At 58.9% G+C, this 20,379-nt stretch overlaps 1 protein-coding gene across 6 annotated transcripts in view; it reads right to left on the minus strand.

Annotated features, from left to right (window-relative positions):
* KLF13 (KLF transcription factor 13) overlaps positions 1-20,379 on the minus strand; it is a 40,321-nt gene that overhangs the window by 12,782 nt on the left and 7,160 nt on the right. For 3 of the 6 annotated variants that reach the window (XM_057720483.1, XM_057720482.1, XM_057720488.1), the window contains exon 2: positions 7,804-7,887. The exons of 2 other annotated variants lie outside the window; for them this stretch is intronic. In XM_057720483.1, the coding sequence (XP_057576466.1) occupies positions 7,804-7,887 (84 nt within the window). Of the gene's footprint in view, positions 1-7,803; positions 7,888-9,389; positions 10,632-20,379 lie in introns of those variants that run through there. One more of the 6 variants, XM_057720487.1, reaches the window with a different exon arrangement.

Here is a 20,379-nt window from a genome sequence, read left to right on the forward strand (position 1 = left end):
CATGTGAGCTGAACTCAAAGAACAGAGGCTTCTGTTTCTTTTCCCTCTGTTCTGATGGTCACATCACTAACTGCCTCCAAAGGGAAGCCAGGAGCATCCTCCCCAAGCTGAGGGGAGCGGGGAGAGGCTCTGATAAGGCCCTGGCCCCGTTCCCTGCAGTCTTGGGGGGAGCGCTCCCCTCTCTCGGGAGCAGCATACTGTCAGCGGCCCAGCCTGGAAACCTGTGACCTGCTGCACACCAGCCGTGCCGGCTGCTGACAGCCTGGGAAGGACATTTCAGGCCATCTCGTCAGAGATTTTCTCCATCACCCCAGAAAGGCAAGGACATGAGTTTGGAATCCACCATTAAAGATCCAGGTTTAGTCACTTGATAAAAATGTTCTTTATGTGAGGCTGATTAATAGTAAAGGGAACTCATATCCAGAATGTGTAAAGAACTCTTAAATCTCAATAAGTGAAACTTGACTATAACACTGAGCAAAAGATCCAAACTCAACTAAAGGAGCTATAAAGATGGCAAACACCATGTGAAAAGTGCTCAATATCATTTGCCTTCAAGGAAATGCGAGTAAAACAATGAGACAACACTATACACAAGTGAGAGCAGCTAAAATCCAAAACACGAACCGTGCTAAATGCTGATGGGGCGGCCGGAACTCTCGTTTGCTGCTGGTGACAATGCAACGTAGGGCAGTCATTTTATAAGACGGTTTGGCAGTTTCTTATGAAGTTAAACACAGACTCACTAGATAAAGCAGCAATCCCACTCCTAGGCATTCACCAAGGGAAAGACCCATTATTCACCACTGGCCAATGCTGGAAGTCAGCACTTTCTGCAGGTGAGTGGCTGCATACCAGCTGCGTCCACACAATGGAGCACGATTCAACCATAAAAAGGAAGGAACCACTGATTTACTCACACACAAATGGACACATCTTAAATGCATCTTGCTAAGTCGAAGAAGCTAGACCCCAAAGTCTATATGTTGTATGATTATTCATACGACATCCTGCCAAAGGCAAAACTGTAAGGACAGAACACGCACCAGGGGTTGTAGGGGCTTGAGGATTGGGAAATGGCTGACCACACTGAGGCATTTTTAGGGTGATAAACTGCTCTGCCTGCTGCTGAGATGGTGGATACAAGACTCTCTGCATCTGTCAAACCCATAGACTATACTTCACCATGAATGCACTCGAATGTTTGCAAATGTTTGGCCTTTAAAGGAGGCTGGGGATCCCAGGATGGAAGGCAGGCTGGGACAGCAGACTCTGTAATACAAACACATGACATGGCCTTGGCTTCGGGGGTGGGGGCAGGGACAAGGAGCCAACAGGAGGAACTGCACTTGAACAAAGCTCGAGCTTCTCACGAGAGTGTCCAGGGTAGACAATTCGCAAACTGCTTCACATGTGGGGCTGAACCAACAGGTGAGTGCACAGTGGGTGGTGGGAACCCATGCCTCGCTCTCGGAGAGGGTGGTTACAGCTGAACTGGGGTAGGCCAGTGAACCCTTCCTGGGGGCTGCCCCGGAGTCTTGAGACATCGGGTGAACTCATGCTTAGTCCCGAGTACACACAGAGGGATAAAGGAGTAAAGGTTATGGGCTAGGACACACCTGTGTTTCCTGGCTCTGTCCACCACGAAGGGCTAGAAGCAGTGACACCCCAGGGAAGTAAGGAACCCCTGCAGCACCCAGATTTTGGTTTCTAAATACCACTTTCCAATAAAAGGAAACTGGGATCCGTGGAGAAATGGCTCATTCTAGGACTGGAGCGGGAAATACACAAGACAAGCCTGAAGCAGCTTGCGAGGCCAGAAAGTGAGGAACTGCACAGAAGCCAACATGACGGGGGCAGGTCCAAGGGACACAGGAGCCAACCTAACTCAGTCCCTGGCCAAGGCTAGGATGTTTGAGCAACAAAATAAATATCAGCAGTAAGTCATGTGGGTACCACTCTCCTACTGATATGAAGTGATGAGAAGAGCACTTCACCTCTGTGGTATTTTCCCGCAAAAGCCATAAACCCATTCTCACCCTAAGATAAACACCAGACAAATGCAAATCGAGGGACATTCTACACCATCCCTAGCCACCACCCCTCACAACTGTCAAGGTCAGGGGAAGCAAGGAAAGTGTGAGAACCTGTCCCAGCCAAGAGGAGCCTCAAGAGTTGACCATCGTTCAGATAGGAAATTACAGAAAACTCCTTGCATTCACATTTTGTGATCATTACAGCAGTGACCATGTGGCTTATTTCTGAGTAATAAGTCAGTACTTCTTAGTGCAAAAAGGCTAATACAGCCCCACTTGTTGGGGAAAAAAGTAAATGTGGGCAAAAGTAAGTGATTTCTGAGGTTTCTCAGATGCATTAGGAGCACTGGCTCACCCAGTGGCCACCTTTGTCAGCTGGACACTTCCCTGCTCAATACTTGCCCATTCCAAGGCCAAACGTGTAGGAGCTGCCCGGTGACTGTGGCAGAAATGGCTAAGTGCCCACTGGCCTAGCAACCACTGTCTGAGTCTTCTTTTTTCCAGACAACACGACTTCAGCTTTTGCAGCAGCAATGCACCAGGGGAAAATGCTCCTTGCCCGACTCCCTTGCAGCTACAATGGGCTTTGAAAACTGATTCTGGCCAATGAGTTCTGGATAAACCAATAAGTACATTTTCACAATACAGAGGGGGCTATATCCTCTCTGCCTGCTTGCCCGGGGCACGTCCTCCCCACCCAGAGCCAGTCGCCAACCCCCAGGTGAGCCCTCCCCACCCGGAGTGAGTTCAAAGATTGCAGGACCAGCAGAGTCATGTGATCACCAGCCTAGGAGTGGCCCTCTCCTCTCCTTGCACAGTTGCCTTCTTGTTTGCCCTGAGAAGACTGCTGGCTGGGGCTCTGGCTGGATAACATCTCTAGACAAGAACAAAAGGAGGGCCCTGGCTAGTGGGCTGGACAACACGGCCTGAGGCAGCAGGGAAAGGGGCTCTCCCTCCCAGAGCTGGGGCAGGTACACCCCCAGGCAGCTCCTGGCCTCTGGGTAGTGCTCCAAGTCATCACCAACCATCAGACATCTGAGAAGAGCCTCTGATGTGGGTGGGCGGGCCAGAGCACCAAACACGCCAGCAGAAAAAGACAGCCCAGGGGACACAGAGAGGGAGAGAAGAAACTTTCAGAGCTGTAACTCTTGCTCAGAGGTAAGATATGGTGTCTATGAAGCAAGAACAGGATGCTCCTTAAAGAGAGAAGACCCAGGAACTGAGTCTGAAAGCAAGGACACAGCAGAGATACAGCAGAGATTCAAATCTCAGTCTCAGGGTTGCAAGAGAACACTGAGAAAGTCTCACAGAAAAAATGCTAAGGACGAATAAATGGATGACGAGAGGAAAGGTAAGAAAATGGAAGGATCCAGGTAAAGGAGCCCAGAGAGCCTGAGGATGCAGAGGTGGGCCGTCATCTAGGACCAGCAAGAATGAGACCACTTTCAGGATCAGAGCCTGGGCCAGGTGGCCCCCTCTCATAGAGACCACGCCCACATTCCAAGGAGTGAGGAGTACCTTGGGAACCACGTCAGGAGTCAGGCAGCCTTGGCCTTGTCAGCAGCCACAGCAGAGGCCCAAGACCACGCAGGGAGGCCCTCCAAACCTCAGGCATACCAGGGGACCCAGGACCAGATGCCCAGCCCACACGACTCAATTGCGAAGCCAGGAGCAAAATACCCCAGACGTGCAGGTCTCCAAAAACAGTCTCCCGCGCCCCCTTCTTGGCTCCACGGAAGAGCAGAGGCTCCAGGAAACAGGGCCCAAAGAGGAGGCCCCCAGAGAATGATGCTGAATGTGCCACTAGGTGGAGAGCCACACATCCAGGGGGCAAGGCAGTGAAAACAGCACTGAGGAAACCAGGCAAAAAGGGCAACTATCAATTCTCAGGGGGAAAAAACGCGTGACACCTGGCTCACCTGCAACCTTTGTCTACTTAGTTCTGAGCACCTCTGAATGTGAATGATGACCTAATTCATACTGTCCTGTCTCACGGGAGCGGGCATGGTGCCAAGAGTGCATCTCCCCTCTCCTATCCTGGGAAGTCAGCAGGTAATGCCCCAAACTGTGACCTGGAGGGGGGCAAGGCGATCGCCACCAAAGAGCACAGCCACCTCACCACAGGGCACAGCCAGGCACTGTCTGTTGCAACGGATTCAGGGATGCTGTGGCCCTCAGGTGATACCTGCAACTCTGATAACACTGACAGTAAGCTACAGAAGGGACAGGTCCAACGTTCCCAGCAGCCCAGCCTTTTCTTACAAAGTCACTGCTGTCCTCATCATCCTTCTGCAGAAGCCATGGTGGGCACGGCCCACTGGCACTAGGTGAGCAGCTGCACCTCCTCCCTGCCAGCCCGGGGCACCCCCGGAGCACTCTGATTCCATAAAGCTCCGTGTCCAGAGCAGCTCGGTGCCGACAGTGCGCTGTGTCCTGGGAGCTGCCTGCTCCCCTCGACGCGGCTCTGACAGTGGGCGCAGGGGCGGGCGGGGGACCCTCCCCACTCCCCAGCTCCGCCGTCACCAGGGCCTTCAGGCTTCAGCTGTCTTTGTTCCACGGCACTCAGCGCTCCTCCAGCCTGAGACACGCTGGACTTTTGTTTCTGAATGTGGGGCCCTGGCACGTTAGGGGGCATCTAGTGTCCCCTGCAGAGGACTGAGGGTGGCGGCGCTGGAGGGCGCTGCTCGCAGGCTCCGCTCTCCTGTCCAGTAGGCCGGGCCCAAGGCCACCCTGCTCACTGGACCCAGCCCCTCCTCTGGTCCCTGAGGCCCGCCTGCCATGCCCAGGCCGGGCTTTGGTTCGAGGCTTCCGGGCCCGCCCTCCCAAGGCCAGGGTGGCGTCCTGCAGGCCAGGCTGGGGCCCTGGGCGGGGACCGGGCCTGGCCACACCAAGCGCCACGTCGGACCCCAGACTGTGCATGTCCCCTTGGCCCTGGAGGCTGGGAGCTCTGGGGAGTTGCTGCCTCCAGGGGTCTGAGAGCCAGGCAGGGGCACGGTGGGAGGGAGTATTCCCAGAAACGGCCTGGTTTCTGTTCGAAAGGAGGAAGAGACGCAGGAGAGCCCTCCTCCTCTTCGTCACATCCATGCTGTGGGGTGCAGGGTCCCCGCCGAGAGGGCCTGGGGGTCCCTGCTGCGGGCCCCGGGCCGTCCCCACTCCCGGCCCGATGGCTGTGAGAACTCTGGCTGCAGGCACGGCCACCCCCCTTCCCAGCGCTATTCTTGGTGTGTGTCTCCCTTTGGGGGGAGGATGAGGGTGGAAATGATCAGAAGCTAAAATTAGCAAACGGCAAACAATCGAGGCCAGGAATCTGAGGTCGGCTGAGGATAACGGTTTGTTTTCTGTGGCCCTGAGGTGGTTTGAGCAATACAGGGAATTGAAAATGAAAACAAATCTGGAAGCTGCCCAACCCCTGCCGGGACCAGGCCAGACAGGGGGCAGCCGGGGGTGGGCTGGCCAGATGGCAGGGCCTCTGCCCAGCCCGGCCCCTCCCGGGGCTCCCTCCTCCCTCCCACGGGGACTTCCTGCTGCCGCCCTTGGAGCTGGCCTTCTCCCCCACGGCCACGGCGACCCCCCTGGCACTAGCCTGGCTGACTTCTCCTGTGGGGGGGGAGGGGGGGCGGGGTCAGCAGGTATAAACCCGCCCCCCCCCCCCCCCCCATGATTGTGCTGTGAAGCCAGGCCTATGAGCTCCTGCCCTGGTTCCAAAGGGACTAGCCTTTTCACCTGACCCAGTAAAACTGCCTGGGGACAGACCAGGAAATCAGGCCCGAGGGTCTGCGACACCTCAGGTCACACAGCAGGGTGGCCAAAGGCCCTGAGCACACAAGGCGTGGCTGGCAGGCAGGTGCTCTGACTCCTGACCACCCGAGGGGGGGCCAGCTGCGTGGTGGCTGCAGATGGACAAGCGGAAGATGGCTGGCCTCATCGCCGCTCAGTGGTCAGGGAGCTGTGCTCCCCTAGAAGTCGCGGTCCGTGGTCCTGGGACCTGGAAACAACATCCCCCTTCACTCCTAAGGGCACTCGGCTTGGCCCTGTGATGCACAGGCTTTACTAAAGCCTGAAGGAGCCTGGAACAAAGAGGCCATGGGGAGGACCTGGCCCCAAGGATGGGGCTCCCATCCCCAGGACAGAGTGGCTGATGGAGGCCCTTCCATAGGGCCAGCCCAGGTCCTGGCCCTGGAGCCACGGAATGTGACTCCACTGTCACATGTGCGTTCATCTCAGTCACCGAAGTTGCCACAGGGCACAAGCTGGCCCACACCTAGCCAGGCGGGCCCAGACCCACACTGGCCCGGGCACTTGCCTCAGCTGCATTTACATCTGCAGAAGTGCTGACCAGGGCCTGGCTGGCCACCACCCTGGCCATCATGCCTGGGCATTCACAGCAGGGAGCCAGGGGGGCTTGAGAGGTGGAACTGGACTCCAGGCAGAGGGTGTCCTGCAGACACCAGTGCTGAGAAGAGGTGGAAAGCCCTGAGCGTGGTCTGAGCCCCAGTGATAAGCAAAGCTTCCACGGCTGCCTTCCCGGGGCCAGGAGACCTCAGCATCCAAGGACAGAGCACATGCCCTCCAACCCTCAAGGCCTGGAGTGGGGTGTACAACAGGGAGGTCTGAGGGTCCTGGGGTAAAGAGTGGGTCTGGGGCTTTTCCAACCAGCCAGTTCCTGCAAAGCCCCTGGACATCTCAGAACACCCTTTCTGCCAGGGGCCCAGTCTGGGTGCTCTCACGCATTGCTGGTGGTATCAGACTCATTCTTCCTTTCTAGAAGGCAACTTGCCCCAAATGCACATTCCCTTGCTGGCTCCTAGGACGATAACAAGGACAAGCCCACTCTGGGTGACAGAAGAGCAAGTCCCTGGGGGTATCACAGCTCTCCAACCCAGGGCCCAGGTAGGACACTGGGGACAAACAAATGAGGATGCACTGGGCAACCATGAAAGGCCAGGTCCAAGAGCCAGTCAGCGCTTTGGAGATGTGACCACAACAGAATGTTACAGTGCGAAAGAGCCAAACGTAAAATGACCGTGTGGGATGACCCCACGTTTTATGTTAAAACAGACGCAGGCAGGCATGGTAACGTAGTGACTCGTGGGATTAAAGTTATTGCTTTTCCTTCTTGTTAAGTTCTCTCTTAATATTTTCCTGTTTTCCAAATCCTCTTTCACGAACATGCTCGACTTTTATAATCAGAAATAAAAACAAATGCAACGTGCTGAAATTGCAATCTTCCAGTAAAGCAACTTCTTATGAGAAACAGGAACACACTCACATCTAACCCGGTCCCAGAGCACCAAGAGAGAGTCATAACATGGGTGGAGCACACACATTTTCCAACTGTTGACGGGACCCAACTCAGAAGCTGCCGTCAGGTCCAGGGATGGTGGATTTGGGGCGTTCCCGGAGACACTGTGGAGCTCTCCGCCTGGCTGTCCACCCGCGTGGTGTCCCTAGTCCCGCCATCACTATCACGTTCTTGCAGAAGGGCCGCTCAAAGCTGGGCTCCTCATCGGTTCAAAACCGCTGCAGCCCCACCAGCACCCTGGCTTCTGGCCCGGCTGTGGGGCACCTCAGAACCCAGTGGGCCCTGCTCACCTCCTGCACTAGCCCAGGCCACCCCGAGGTCCTAGAAGGCTGTCCCCACACCAAAGCCACCCTGTGGACCCCTTGAAATCAGCCGGGAGGCTTCTTTACATGCCCGACCGCTTTCTCTAAACACAAGTGGGTGAGACAGGCGCACAGCACCAGGCCTGGGTCTCACTTCTCTTACCCCACGCCGCAAGTTCAAGCATCTGACGAAGACAGGACCAAAGGAGGCACCCTGCCTGGAACCTCACATACATTCCCCCGAGACCTGTAATGAGATGAAGGTCACAGACGCCCCCAGGCGATTGAGGACAGCTGTCCACGTGTGGAGGAGCCTGGGCCACCTGTGGGACGACCCTCCCCCCACCAGGATCCCCGAGTCCCCATGCCCACTCCCCTGCTGTGACTCGGGCAGACCCCTTCCCCTCTGGCCTGTAACTAGCATGCCGACTTCAAAACAGAGGCCACAGGCCAGACCATTCTCCAAGTTCGGGGACTCCAGGGCCCTCCAAAGAGCCTTGCTTGGCGCAGAAGAGCCACACCCTCCAAAGAAACAGCCACAACTTCTGCGACAGCTTCTCCCAGGATTTGGCGGCTTTGGCAACTCTCCTAGTGCTTCCGGTTCAGCCAAGGACACACAGCCGACCGCTGGTTCTGCCATCCGGCTTTACGGAACGCCAGGGGCGTTCGACCTCGTCTGCTTCTGTTAACACACTCAACCTCAGAGTGGCTGGAGGGGCGCCGGCAGCTGCGACCCCGCGGAGCCTCCCAGGCCTAGGAGAGGGGCAGGAAGCAGCCTGGAGGGACTGAAGCACCCCACTCCTGACTCCCGTCCCCTCGGTGGGCCCTCATTTCCTCTTCAGCCACCTGGTGGGCACCCCCGAAGGCTCATGCAGCTAGAGGCTGGGGCCAGCATCCGTGGGGAGGCAGCCAACCAGGGCTGAGAGGCTGACACTGGCCGGCCCGGAGACTGGGGTCCAGGGCCGGCCAAGCACGCCCGCAATCCCTGGCCCCCTGGACGATGGCTGCTCAACTGACCAGAGGGTTGCTCCTCCCACTGCAGCCCCATGGGTATACGCTTCCCACGGAGGTCGGGTAGGCCAGCTGCTCTGGGAACACTGTGCCCAGGTCAGGACCGCGGGTGGGTCCCTGGAGAGCGCAGGGCAGCAGCACGTCCACGGGTCCCGTGATGCCGCCATCAGAATGACAGTCGCAGACCGCGACCCTCCAAGGCCCCTGTGGATGGACAGCAGGCCCCCACTCCTCCCCACAGCTGCACTCCAGGTCCAGACAGAATGCAGGCCTCCACAAACAGCCCTGGGCGGTGCCGAACCCCACCGACGGCCACCAGGGCTGCAAAGCAGAGCCTGAGGCTTGGGGGCCTGGCGAGCCGTCACGCCTGGGCAGGCGGCTGTGGCCACGCGGCTGGGCCCAGGCGCCAGGAGGGCTTCCCGGGGCTGAACACTGGGGAATGGAAGATTCCCCAAAGGTGAGGGCGGGGCCAAGCAACTGCTCTGGGAGGTAGAACTGGGTGCCACATAATCTCTTTTCCAAGCTTTTCTAAATTTTCCCGAATCATGTGCAGTTAACATATTTTCAATAAAAACATGTGCGCGGGTGTGCACGCGCACGCGCCATGCATGGCACCCCTCCTCCCAGAGAGCACTAGGGCTGGGAGGACGCAGCCAGACCCTTGGGTTCTGCTGTCGCTTTAGGGCAATACCAAGTGGGGGTGGGGGGTGGGGGGTAAAGGGGCTGCCGGCTGCTCACATGTGCTTCCGCCAAGTCCTCTTCTCTTTTTTCGACGCAACCCTCCGGTGCGCAGCCTGACATCTTGCCAAATCCTGTTCGCGTCCCATTTTCCTCCACCAGCAGGGACACCTAGGGTTTGGTCCTGGCCTTCAGAAATAGACAAGGGGTGCCCGGAAGGAGCAGGAAGGAGCCGCCAGAGCTGAGGCTGACCGTCCAGAAGGCTGGGCTGTAAGCACCCGAGCATAAGACAAGCTGCAGGAAACACACCCTTCCTCCTACAGGGGGCGGGGCGGCGGAGGGCAGGAGGGCTGTGCATTCCCCCAAAGATGCCCAAGGAAGGGAGGGGCACACACGCAGCCCCAGAGGCCAGGGGGACACGCAGGGAACCGCAACACCCACTTCTCCTTTCTTCTTCCCCTGGCCTCCTGAGTCATGCCGCCCCGCCCTCCTTGATGACCCCTGTCCAGACCCTGCTGGTGAGGAGCCCCCATAGGACTCCCCTTCTCACCATCCCTCACGACCTCTGGATGCCCACGCCCTGGGCCTGGCTCTCATCACCAAGGCAACACCTCTCTGGCCGAGACCTGCCTCTGCAGGGGCCCCTCTGACCTGCCCTTTGCCCCACCCCCCAGTGACTGGGCGGTGCATCTCCACTCCCATGCCCCCCACAGTCCACTCCCAACCCCTCTCCCTTACAGGAACCTGGCTTATAGCTTTGGAAAGACCCCCCTTCTCCTCTCCCCACCCACAAGTGCCAAGAACAGCACTTCCCAAACCTCCACCAGCCCAGAATGGCCTGGGCACAGGAGCCAGCGCCCTGAGGACCCTGGTCTCCTAGGTGGTCCCCACGCTCAGCTGCAGGAGCCTTCTCGGGAGCCTTGGTGCCACTGGTGGAGCTCTGGGGGGGACGTCTGTGATGCCGGGGGGTGGGGCACCGAAGCCCAGCTCCACGCCTCTCTGCCTGGTTTCTCAGCCCCCAAGCACTCCCACCTACTGAGCTTGGCACAGACCTGACCCACCACAGCCCCGGCTGCAGGCCGGTGGGCAGGGTCCCTGTGTGGCCCCCCGCCTCCAGAGCCTCTCCCCTGCTGGCCACACAACCCACTGCTCGCGTCAACACCTCCCTGACGGCAGGGGGCTGTGGCGCAGTGGGTGAGGGGGAGCCAGCCCACCCACGGACTGACCACACGGGCTCACAACCAGGGGCCTGGGTCATCGCTGTCTGGAAACTGAAAGGTGCAGAGGACAGGTGGTACTTTCATTTCTTCTTCAGTTGAAGATGCCTTTGAAAGAGGAGACACATAAGTAAGCTGCTGTGACAAGTCAGGCATCACCTCGTGGGAGCCCCTCCCTAGAGCGAGGCTGAGGCGGGGGGTGGCAGTGCCTGCCCCTGGCCTGGAAGCCCCTGAGGCCGAGAGGAGGAAGAGGTGGCAGCGGGGTTCCAGTAGGACCGGGCCTGGGGAGATGAGCAAAGCTGGGCTGCAGCTGGGGACGGTGGCCCAGGGATGACAGAATGTAGATGGTGACATGGGGAGGGGTCCTGAGCAGGTCCATCTCACGTCTCACCAAGGGGATGGGGACCAGCCTGGGAGAGAAGGCAGCCAGTGCTGCGGAGGAGCAGTGAGCTGTGTGTGTGTGTGCGTGCGTGTGTGTTGGCGGGGGGGGGGCAAGTTCAGGAAAAGGAAGAGGGTACTTTCTGGAGCCACAGATGGGTGATCTTCCCAGAAGCAGTGGAGCCCAGCTCATCAACTCAGTGTCCTGTGCAGAAGGACAGATTCCTGTAGGGACAGACAAGCTGGGGCTAACCAGGGTGCCGGGCAGCAGGGGCCTCTGCGAGGACCAGGGCTCGTGTGCACACGCGGGCGCGTGGGATGGCACGAGGAAAGCCTGCCCTCAACGTGCTTCCTCTAGAACTGGGATCAGAGTTGGGAACCACAGACTTCACTCACAGGGCAGCAGAGGCCAAAAGCCGGCTGGGGCTAGGGCCCCCCAGGAGGGCCCCTTTCCTACATGGGAAGGTGCGGATAATGTCTCCTGCAGCTAAAACACGGAGACCTGCCACCAGCCAGCTGAGTGGGCGCCCTGGGTCAGCACTGTCTTGTGTCGGGACGTGCCCACCTGCCCCACCGCGGGACGTGGTTCGGCCTCATGGCTGCGACACCCCCAGGCCAGGTGGGTGCTTCCCGGAGGGGGCGTTGGGCTCCCCCTGTCACTGGTGAAGGGGCAGGGTAGCGGGAGCAGCTCAGCTCTCCAGCTCCCGAGACCCCACCCACTCCTCACCCTCACTCAGTGCCTCCTTTCACCCACAGGGTCCCCTCACCACTCACTGTGCACAGGGCCCCACGGGAGGAGAGGGGTGTTGGGGGAGGGGGCACAGGCCTCCCAGGATCAAGTCCTCCAGGGACAGAAGCGCCAGCCAGAGCCGGGGCCTCCTTGGCACTCCGGGGACAGCAAAGAACCCCCCAGCCCCGGCACTGACACCCCACAAACGTAGCTTTACACGCAGGTCCCTGTATGCACCGGCCAGGCCAGCCCCCAGCCCCAGCCCTGTCGCCTTGACCCGTGGCTGCCTTCTCACTCCTGGGCTGGACTGCAGCGGGGGGGCCAGGACCCCACTGCCTGAGGGCATGTGTCCTCACGTGCCTCCTGGCCGGCTCACTCTATCCTCGTGGCCCGGGTCGCATCGCTGCCTCCTCCTGCCAGACCCCAAGGGCCCCAGCCGTCACCTCAGTCAAGCCTGCGAAAGGCCTGGGAGGACTCGGACCCCCAGCCCAGAAGCATCTGCCCCGGACTGCAGGTTCTGACTCCGACTCCCCAGCCCGGCCCCAAGCATCAGTGCACCCAGCCCACAGCCTTGGGGTCTGGACCCTGTCCCCCGGCCACCCTGCCGTGTGGAGGCAGGACCCGCCCCCGGCCTTGGAGTGGCCGGCGCCGTCCCCGGGAGCTTGGAGAGGCTCCTGCTGCAGCCCGTCCTGCCCCACCCCTGCCCTTGCCAGCCATCCTGACTCTTTTCTGTCCTGGAATCCACTGAGATGTTGTTACCAGAAAGGTTCTACTGCTTTTAGGGAAAAAATCTGTAAACCTCAGAACCAGGACTCATTCTCCACATTCTTAGGACAGATCCTGTGACCCTGGCGCTTGGCCCCGGGGAGGGGTGTGGAAGGACCGCTCAGGTCTCCTGGAGCTGGAAACAGGTCCCTGAGCCCAGGCTCCCAAGCAGCGCGTGACTGCCCACGCACCAGACCCGTGCCGGTGGGGCAGGGGGCAGGCCACCCCAAAGGCCGAGCACCCAGCTGCAGCCGTTCCCAGCCCGCTCCCAGGCACCCTAGCTGGACTCAGGGACATGTCTGCGCCACGGCCCTGGCCTAAAAATAGGGGTGAGGGAAGTGATGAAGACGCTCAGGAAGCCACTCTGCTGACCCCCCCACCCCAACACTAACGCAGGTGGGGGGAACCAGATGTCAGAACAGACTGGGTGCCCCATATGCACAGGACGGAGGGGAGCAAGGCCTGACTCTGCGACAGGAGTGACAAGCTCTGACCTGCAGGCACCGGCACAGTGGGCAGGGGCCCTGGAGGGACAACTCCACCCCACCAGGAAGATGGAGAAGCGGATGCCTCCCGCCTCCCCAGGTGATGCAGGAACCTGGACCAAGGGATGCCAGTCTCTGCCTGGGAGCCAAGGCGCCCTTGGACCATCTGCCCTGGGCTTTGCAAGACTCCATCCTCCACAAGGTCACAGGGGCCACTGGCAGAGCCTGCAAACCAGAGAGTATCACAGGACCTGGCTGGCCAGCTCTTAACAGCTCTGGGCCGTGTGAGCAGAAAACCCTCCCCGGTCATTTCCTGTGCTTGGAAATCATACTCTAACACGTGACACCTGACCGGCATCATCGTGGCCCGAGGTGTTGCCGGCACTGGGGGGCACATGCGCAGGTGGAAGAGCCTTCCTGCTGTGGTCCCCATAGAAGGCTGGACCCCACTCGGGCTTCCTAGCCGTCTCCAAGCAGGTGAGCATCCTGAGGATGGGGGTGGGGAGGGCTCAGGTGACGCTGGGCACAGCAGGGCAGGAGCGGGGCCGTGCAGGTACAGAACTATATGGGGGTGCTGGGTGCACCCGGCGCAGGGGCCTCTCCACACCGAGGGCCTAGTCACTCCAGCCCACATGAGCAGGGCGGGGAGACAGGCCCTCAGTGTCCTCCTCTGTCCAAGCAAACCCCTGGAACAGCCCCTGCCCCACCTGGACACTCACAAATGTCCTCTGAAACGAGATGCCAGGACAGAGGAAGGATGGCCACACTGGTGGCCAGGTGTCACCTCAGAATAGAGGCCCTCAGCTCTCACACTACTTCATCGTGGTCCCCTCAGACCACACAGGAAGCATCTTGATGCCAAGTGCACTTACACGAGGGTGAAAACCTAGCAGGAAGGGGGCATGAACTGTGGTTCCACAGCTGAAAAGCCAGCCTCAAGAAATGCTTTCATGCTTCCCTCTAGGAAACAATTCTCATATCTGCAAACATAGAATTGCGGCCCCAAAAAAGAAAGAAGAAAGGGGAAAAAAATCTGCAAATGGCCCAAAGCTCATGAGAGCAATTACCCCTGCAAACGAGAGGCGGGATGCTGCTGAGACCAGCGGCCCAGGAGGCCACCAAACAGCGACCGTCCGTCCTGACCGAGATCCCCTCCTGATGGCGGGGACGGCGTCTCCTAAGTGAAGGGGCCGCTTCCACTGCAAACGAGATCTCTGTCCTTCAACTGGAGAGGCTCCCAGTTATGAGGGCCATCAGGGCCCTGGGGCCTCCCCGAGGTGGGCACCTCTTCCAAAGGTGGCCGGCTTCTGGAAGCCCCTCCCAGAGCGCCCTGTCCATTCGGGTGCAGTCACCTGGCAGACTGGCACAGCCACCCGTCACCACGAGACGGTCGAGACCAGTGACACCCAGCAGAGGGGAGGTGGAGGGCGCCACCCTTGCTCCCACGCGCGGCAGCGGGCACATCCAGAGCTGCTCTGGGGAGGAGGACCCAGGCCTTCTCTGCACAGTTCCGGTTCAGCAGCTTCTGTCTTTAAAGAGTGCGGCCAGGGCCGAGTGGCTGGCACCCAGCCAGCACCTGGCAACAAACGAGGCTCACCTGCGCGTGCCACTGCCTAGCCCGAGCGCAGCCTCGGGCAGCGGGTCTCCACAGAACGGGACTCGGGAGCGGCACTGCCTGCACTGCCTTTCTGAGACCCAGGACGGACAGGACAGGCACGTGACAGGCGGGAGCACAGCTCACCCACACGCAGGGCCACAGGCTGGCTCTGGGAGGCACGAGCTGGCACCTGCGTCAAAGAAGCAGCTCTAAAGCATCTGCTGCTTTCCAAAAGAGAGGTCGCCAGAAGTATCTGTTCACGTCGGTGCCCACGAGCAACACTGCAGAGGGTGAAACTCTGCTCCCGTAGGTTAAATACAGACACACAAACCACACACACTACATAAACACACATACGGCCCCTACACACACACCCCACACTACACTCCCTCCACACACACCTCCCACCAGGTGCCTTGCACACACTCTCAGAGGTCAGAGGTCAGAGCTCAGCACAGCCCAACCTGCTTTACAGCTGAGAACCTGGAGCCAGGCTCCATCTGTTCTCCCTCCAAGGCCAGGCGTCCTCGGCCACACTGCACTTTACCTCTGTTTAAATGACAGTGCACCATCAGACAGGCCTTTCTCTGACAAGAAAATGAAACACTGAGAGGCACCTGACCAAGGTAACTAAGACACAGCACACGTGGAGTCCAGCTTCCGTGTGGCAGGGACAAGAGATACAACGATGATGCAGGACTCCAAGTCCAAAGCCCAGACAGGCGGGACTTACAAAGGACAGAACCCGCACACCCTACCCCTGGCGACCCCAGCAGCCGCCTCCGCAGGGAGCTGCTTCCCACGCAGCCACAGGCATGGGGTGGGCAGGGAGGCCCGGGGGAGGGGCGGGGGGAGGGCAGGCGGGTGTCCCACAAGGCAGCCCTGTCTCTGCCGAGGGAAGGGAGGCCTGCACCCCCACCATGAAGACAGGCGCCTGCGTACAGGCCTGGTGTGACTCTGCACAGCCACCTGCCTCCGTTCCACTCATGACAGAACCAATGAGGTCAGCCTTCTCGTACACTCATCGGGCAGGTGCCTCTGCAGGAGGTAATTCACAGGCAGATGAAGCAGAGCAGCCCAGGGCAGCCCCAGGTAAAGGGCAAGGCCTGCAGGACAGCCTGCCGCTGAGTCTCACCCACAGAGAGGTGCCTCGTGCTGGCCGGACCCTCTCAGGCACTCCCACTGAGGCGGGACATCCAGCCTAGCCACCTATGAGCGCAGTGAGGGTTTTAACAGCAAACACCAAAGTGTCACCTTGCACCAAGACGTACACTGGTTCATACCTTGGCCTCCCGGGAGAACCTGGCATCTGGTGGGGAGAGCACTGCTTGGGCTCAGACAGACTTCTGGAAGCGCGTTACAGGGCTCCGAACATCCTGAGGTGAGAGAGGCGTCTCCCCCAAACTCTCCAGGGAATGGAATCAACCTCGACGTCAGTACAGTGCTGGCGTGGTGTTTACTAAGCACTCCTGGGCCGGGACCCTGGCAGCGCCCCCGCCTGCGGCCGCGCCAACCATCGGCATGGGAGGCCCTCTGTGCCACCCCCACCCTGCCGTGCCAGGGCCTCTCCGCAGCCTAAGAGAAAGGCCCGTGAGTCACCGTAAGAAACATGCCTCCTATAAAGGGAATATAAATGTTTATGAAGAAAGTCTAGGAACCAGGTCAGGCATTTTGGTATCTTAGTCACTTCAGCTAATTAAAGAAAAAAAATTAAAATAGAAGCCCATCCTAGAAACTTGAGACAATGAGAGCTTCTCTTGCCACAAGCACTTTGAGCCCCAGCTCAGCCGGTTGTCAAGGCGACCCAGTGTTTACCTCTCCCTCTGCTGTGTAGGAGGATGCTGACCGACTGGGAACAGCTAGGCCCCTAGGCCGCTGCCTCCAACACCCCCACAGGAAGGGCCGCCTGGGTGTCCCCAGGGGCCCAGAGGACGGAGGAGGAAGCCACAGCCCTACCCCAGACCTCTGTCAGTCTCCAGGTCTCCTGGGCTGAGCCAGGCCACAGCACAAAGGAGAGGTGTCTCCACTCTGCTCCAGCCTCCAGGGCCCTGCTCCCCAGCACACCGACCCTCCCCTGTCCTAAGGGCTGGAAACTCCTGAGGGCAGGTTAAAAATGTGCTTAGACCCCAGATGTGAGAAGAGGAGGAGGGAGAGGGTGAGGAAGGAGAGAAACAGGGGGAGGAGAAAGGGAGGGAGAATATGAAGGAAGAGGAGGAGGAGAGGCGGGGGGAGGAAATGTGAGGACCAGGCTGGACCCTCCGCTGGGCAGCCACAGAGCCCAGCTCAGGTGCGTCCAGCCAGCCACGGCCAGACCCTACGCCGGGCTGCTGGCCCCAATCCAGGGCAGAACGGGCCCTGGAACCCACACCCTCCAGCTCCGCTCCAGGGTCCCCGCTCCGCCCTAAGGCCAGCGCTGCCCCTGTGGCCACAGCCGGACACACACTGCGCCTTCCTCCTGCCCCTGCAGGGCACCACCTCCGTGTGAGGCAGCAGGAGCCACCTGGCCAGAGGCCTCCCGACCGGCTTCCTTCCGAAGAAGCAACTGTCCTGAGCTTTGGTGGGGGAGCTGATCACATGCACAGACTCAGGTACATAGGCACACGGACACACATGCATGCACACTGGCGTGTACAGGCGCATGCACACACACACACACACACACACACACACACACGCGCGTCTGTCTCCTGAGGCCCAGTGCTGAACACGTGACGGGAGGAGCTGAAGAGGAGGAGTTAAAACACTTGGCTCCTAAGTCAGGGAGACATCAGGGACACGGAGATAAAGGCTGACGTTTTTCAAAGGCTGAAGTGAGTGAATTTAAGACTGATGCAACCTGTCCAAAGCAGGATGCCAGCCCGGAATACCCAGCCCAGTGTTCGGGAAGGACAGCTTCAAAGCAGCAACACGTAAGAAGCCAAGGCTGAATTTCCTGCAAACCCCAGAGGCCTGACAGTAGCTCAGGGCAACCACCCTGATTGCCAGCACAACAGCAGGAGGCCTACACAGTGAAGGCTCGGGAAGAGCGCTTGGAGAAAATGCTAAATGACATTTTATCATCATAAAAGAGGGCATCCTGCAAAGGCCCTCAGACTCTCCCGGGGAATACCCCAGGTGCCTTAAGCCAAGCAACAAGGCAACTTTAATTTTTTTTATTTTTTGGCTGTGCCACACAGCTTGCGAGATCTCAGTTCCCCGACCAGGGATCGAACCCATGCCCCTTGCAGTGGAAGCACGGAGCCCTAACCACTGGATGGCCAGGGAATTCCCAAGGCAAAACTTTATAAAACAGGATTTGCTATGCAAGCCGCCCAAAAGGAGCACTCTGAAACAGACAAGGAAACCTGGGAAACGACCCTTAGCACCCAGGGCTGCAGGAGCTGGCGTCCCGGGGGGCCTCCTAACACCACACCGCCCGTGCTTGGGGACAAAAATGGCAACTGATGAACAAACACGGGGAAATCATTCCAAAGTGGGATGTGGGCAAGACCTCAATGATGGGCGGAGGGGACCTGAGGATGGCGTCTAAACAGCCTGAGCGGCGCCTGCCCCACCCGCTCCCTCGGCACGCCCAGTGGGAGAGGACCACCCACGACCAGTGGGCAAACCAGAGTGGCGGGTGGGGGGGGGGGGATGGAGGAAAATGGGCAGAAGTCAGGGAAGCAGGCAGGGCCACTAAGTAGCCAGACTGCCCATCACTGGCTACACAGCTTAGATTAGTATCAGTGGCACCTACGTAACTAATTCACACCATCCCTCCTCCAGTGAAAACTTGGGAGGTCTGTTGCTGATAAGATGCCTATGGAGCACCCAGGGTGCTAACCCCCCCCACCTCCAGGACCCCCCACCCCCACCCTCATCTCAGACTTGGTTTTGAGCAACTCAGCCTGCCAAAGGACGGGCCTGGGCCCCTGGGCCCCGCTCCGCCCCTCCTAGTAGGGCTGAGTGCTGAGGCTGTGTGCACCTTCTCTGGTTCCTCTCTCTTTCCCAACACATCCTTGCAAAAACCTCTATTCTTGATCTGCCATTAACTTCAGCTTCTTCCTCTGACCCCCAAACAAGCTCTTTATCCTTTTTTTCTTTCTTTTTTCTTTTCTTTCCTTTTTTTTTATGGTGAGCGTTTATACAATAAAAGAGAGTTAAAAACAAGTGAAAAACTCAGAAAAGGAATTTATCTCCAGTCAACCTAACCCAAGGGCGTGAGGAGTCCTGTCCTGGGCCCCAGGCCACATGCCAGGCTGCCCTGCCAGCACCGTGTTGGGGCCCCGGGTGGGGGCAGGAAGCCCCCTGAGCGCCTTAGCCCGCATGACCCTCTCCCACACCTAAGCTTCCCTCCCACTGGCCATGTCTGCAGGACACGGGCCGGCGCCAGAAGCTCTTTCAGAGACAGGCGCACGCACGGGCAGAGCCACGCGCTCTCTGGTGAGTGACTGCCAATGTGGGCCTCCGTTTCTTGCAAAGCTCTCTCATGATGTGCCTGGGTTCTGGCTCCAGGAGACAGGCCTGGGCCCTGTGTTCAGGGACCACGGGTCACCCATCCATGCAGGGTAGGCCACACCCCTGTGGCAGCAGCACAGGGACATTTAATCTGAGGCATCAAGCCTCAGCACTTTTTCAAACAGGTCACCTTAGGACAGACTGGCCAATAGCCACGGAGTGCAGCCAAGTTCCTGGTTAGCAAGTGTTTTTTGCGTGATGAACTTCAAAAAAGGAGAACAATAAACAGATCTCCCACCCCCACACCCCACACACACATCACAGTAAAAACCTGGAGTGTGCCCCGTGCTATCTGCTCACGCCACACTGGGCCAGGCCGCCCCCACTGCGCACACAAGGCCCACCGTGAATGGGGAGGACGCCCCAGCCCATCCGGGTCAGCAGCGTACTGGGAGCAGGTGGAGGACACAGCAGAGCCCGGCCACCGGAGGTGTGAAGGGACGCAGCCACCTCACTGCAGGGCCTCTGCATGGGAGAGGGCTGGGGGCGAGGGTGGGCCCTGACTGTAAAAGTGACCATGGGACCAGGAGTCACGGCTCCACAGAAACACATTCCAGGCTTGGATGCTCAGGTCAGGTGCAACGGACAGGGTACCGTGGGTGTGCATGCGTGCACGCGCCCAGCCAAGTGGCAGAACTCCGGGTTCGTGAGGAGTTCTTCTGTCCTACATTAAGTGCCTCTTGTCAAATCACTGCCTGCAGAGCGAAAAGTCAGAGTTCTAGCCTCTACTGTATTTGGCCCAGGGCAGTGGCCAAGGCCTTCTGAGCCCAGCGCTCGGCTCTGGGGGCCCCTGTCCCCACCGTCCCATCGCAGTCACACTGCAGCAGCTGCTTCTGACCCGCCGGGCTGGGTGAACACTCAGAAGTTTGTTCCCATCCTGACGGGACACTGACTTCCCAAGAAAATAACCCCATCTGGGGCTGTGAAAGGAAAGGGAAACAGGCTCAGGTGTGTGGACTTGAATCTGTAGTTGGGTTTTTTTCTGGAAAGCATGTCGAGATCCACCAGGACATTAAGCCTGCTGGCTGCAGGCCCCGCTCACCCAGGCCTGGGAGATGGGTCACCCGTGGGCACGGAGCTGGGGTGTGGGTGGGCTGACTGAGAACATGCCCACGACCACCTCCTGAGCTGCTACAAATACCATCTGGAAACATCTGATTCAATGTAAAATTAAGGGATCTCGTTTGTTTGGGGGAAGAAGCGCCTAAGACTCTCTTGAGTTGTTCTTTGACTTTAAAAAGACTTCCAACAACAAAACTGAAAAACCCAGCACCTGTGCAGTTAAGGATGCTGCAGGATGAACAGAAGCCCGGCAAGTGGACCAGGCAGAAGGGGCTGAATAAAGGTGAGCAGACAGCGCCCCAGCACGGCACATAGCTCA

The sequence above is a fragment of the Hippopotamus amphibius genome, chromosome 2, assembly GCF_030028045.1.
Source record: "Hippopotamus amphibius kiboko isolate mHipAmp2 chromosome 2, mHipAmp2.hap2, whole genome shotgun sequence".
Classification (NCBI taxonomy): Eukaryota; Metazoa; Chordata; class Mammalia; order Artiodactyla; family Hippopotamidae; genus Hippopotamus; species Hippopotamus amphibius.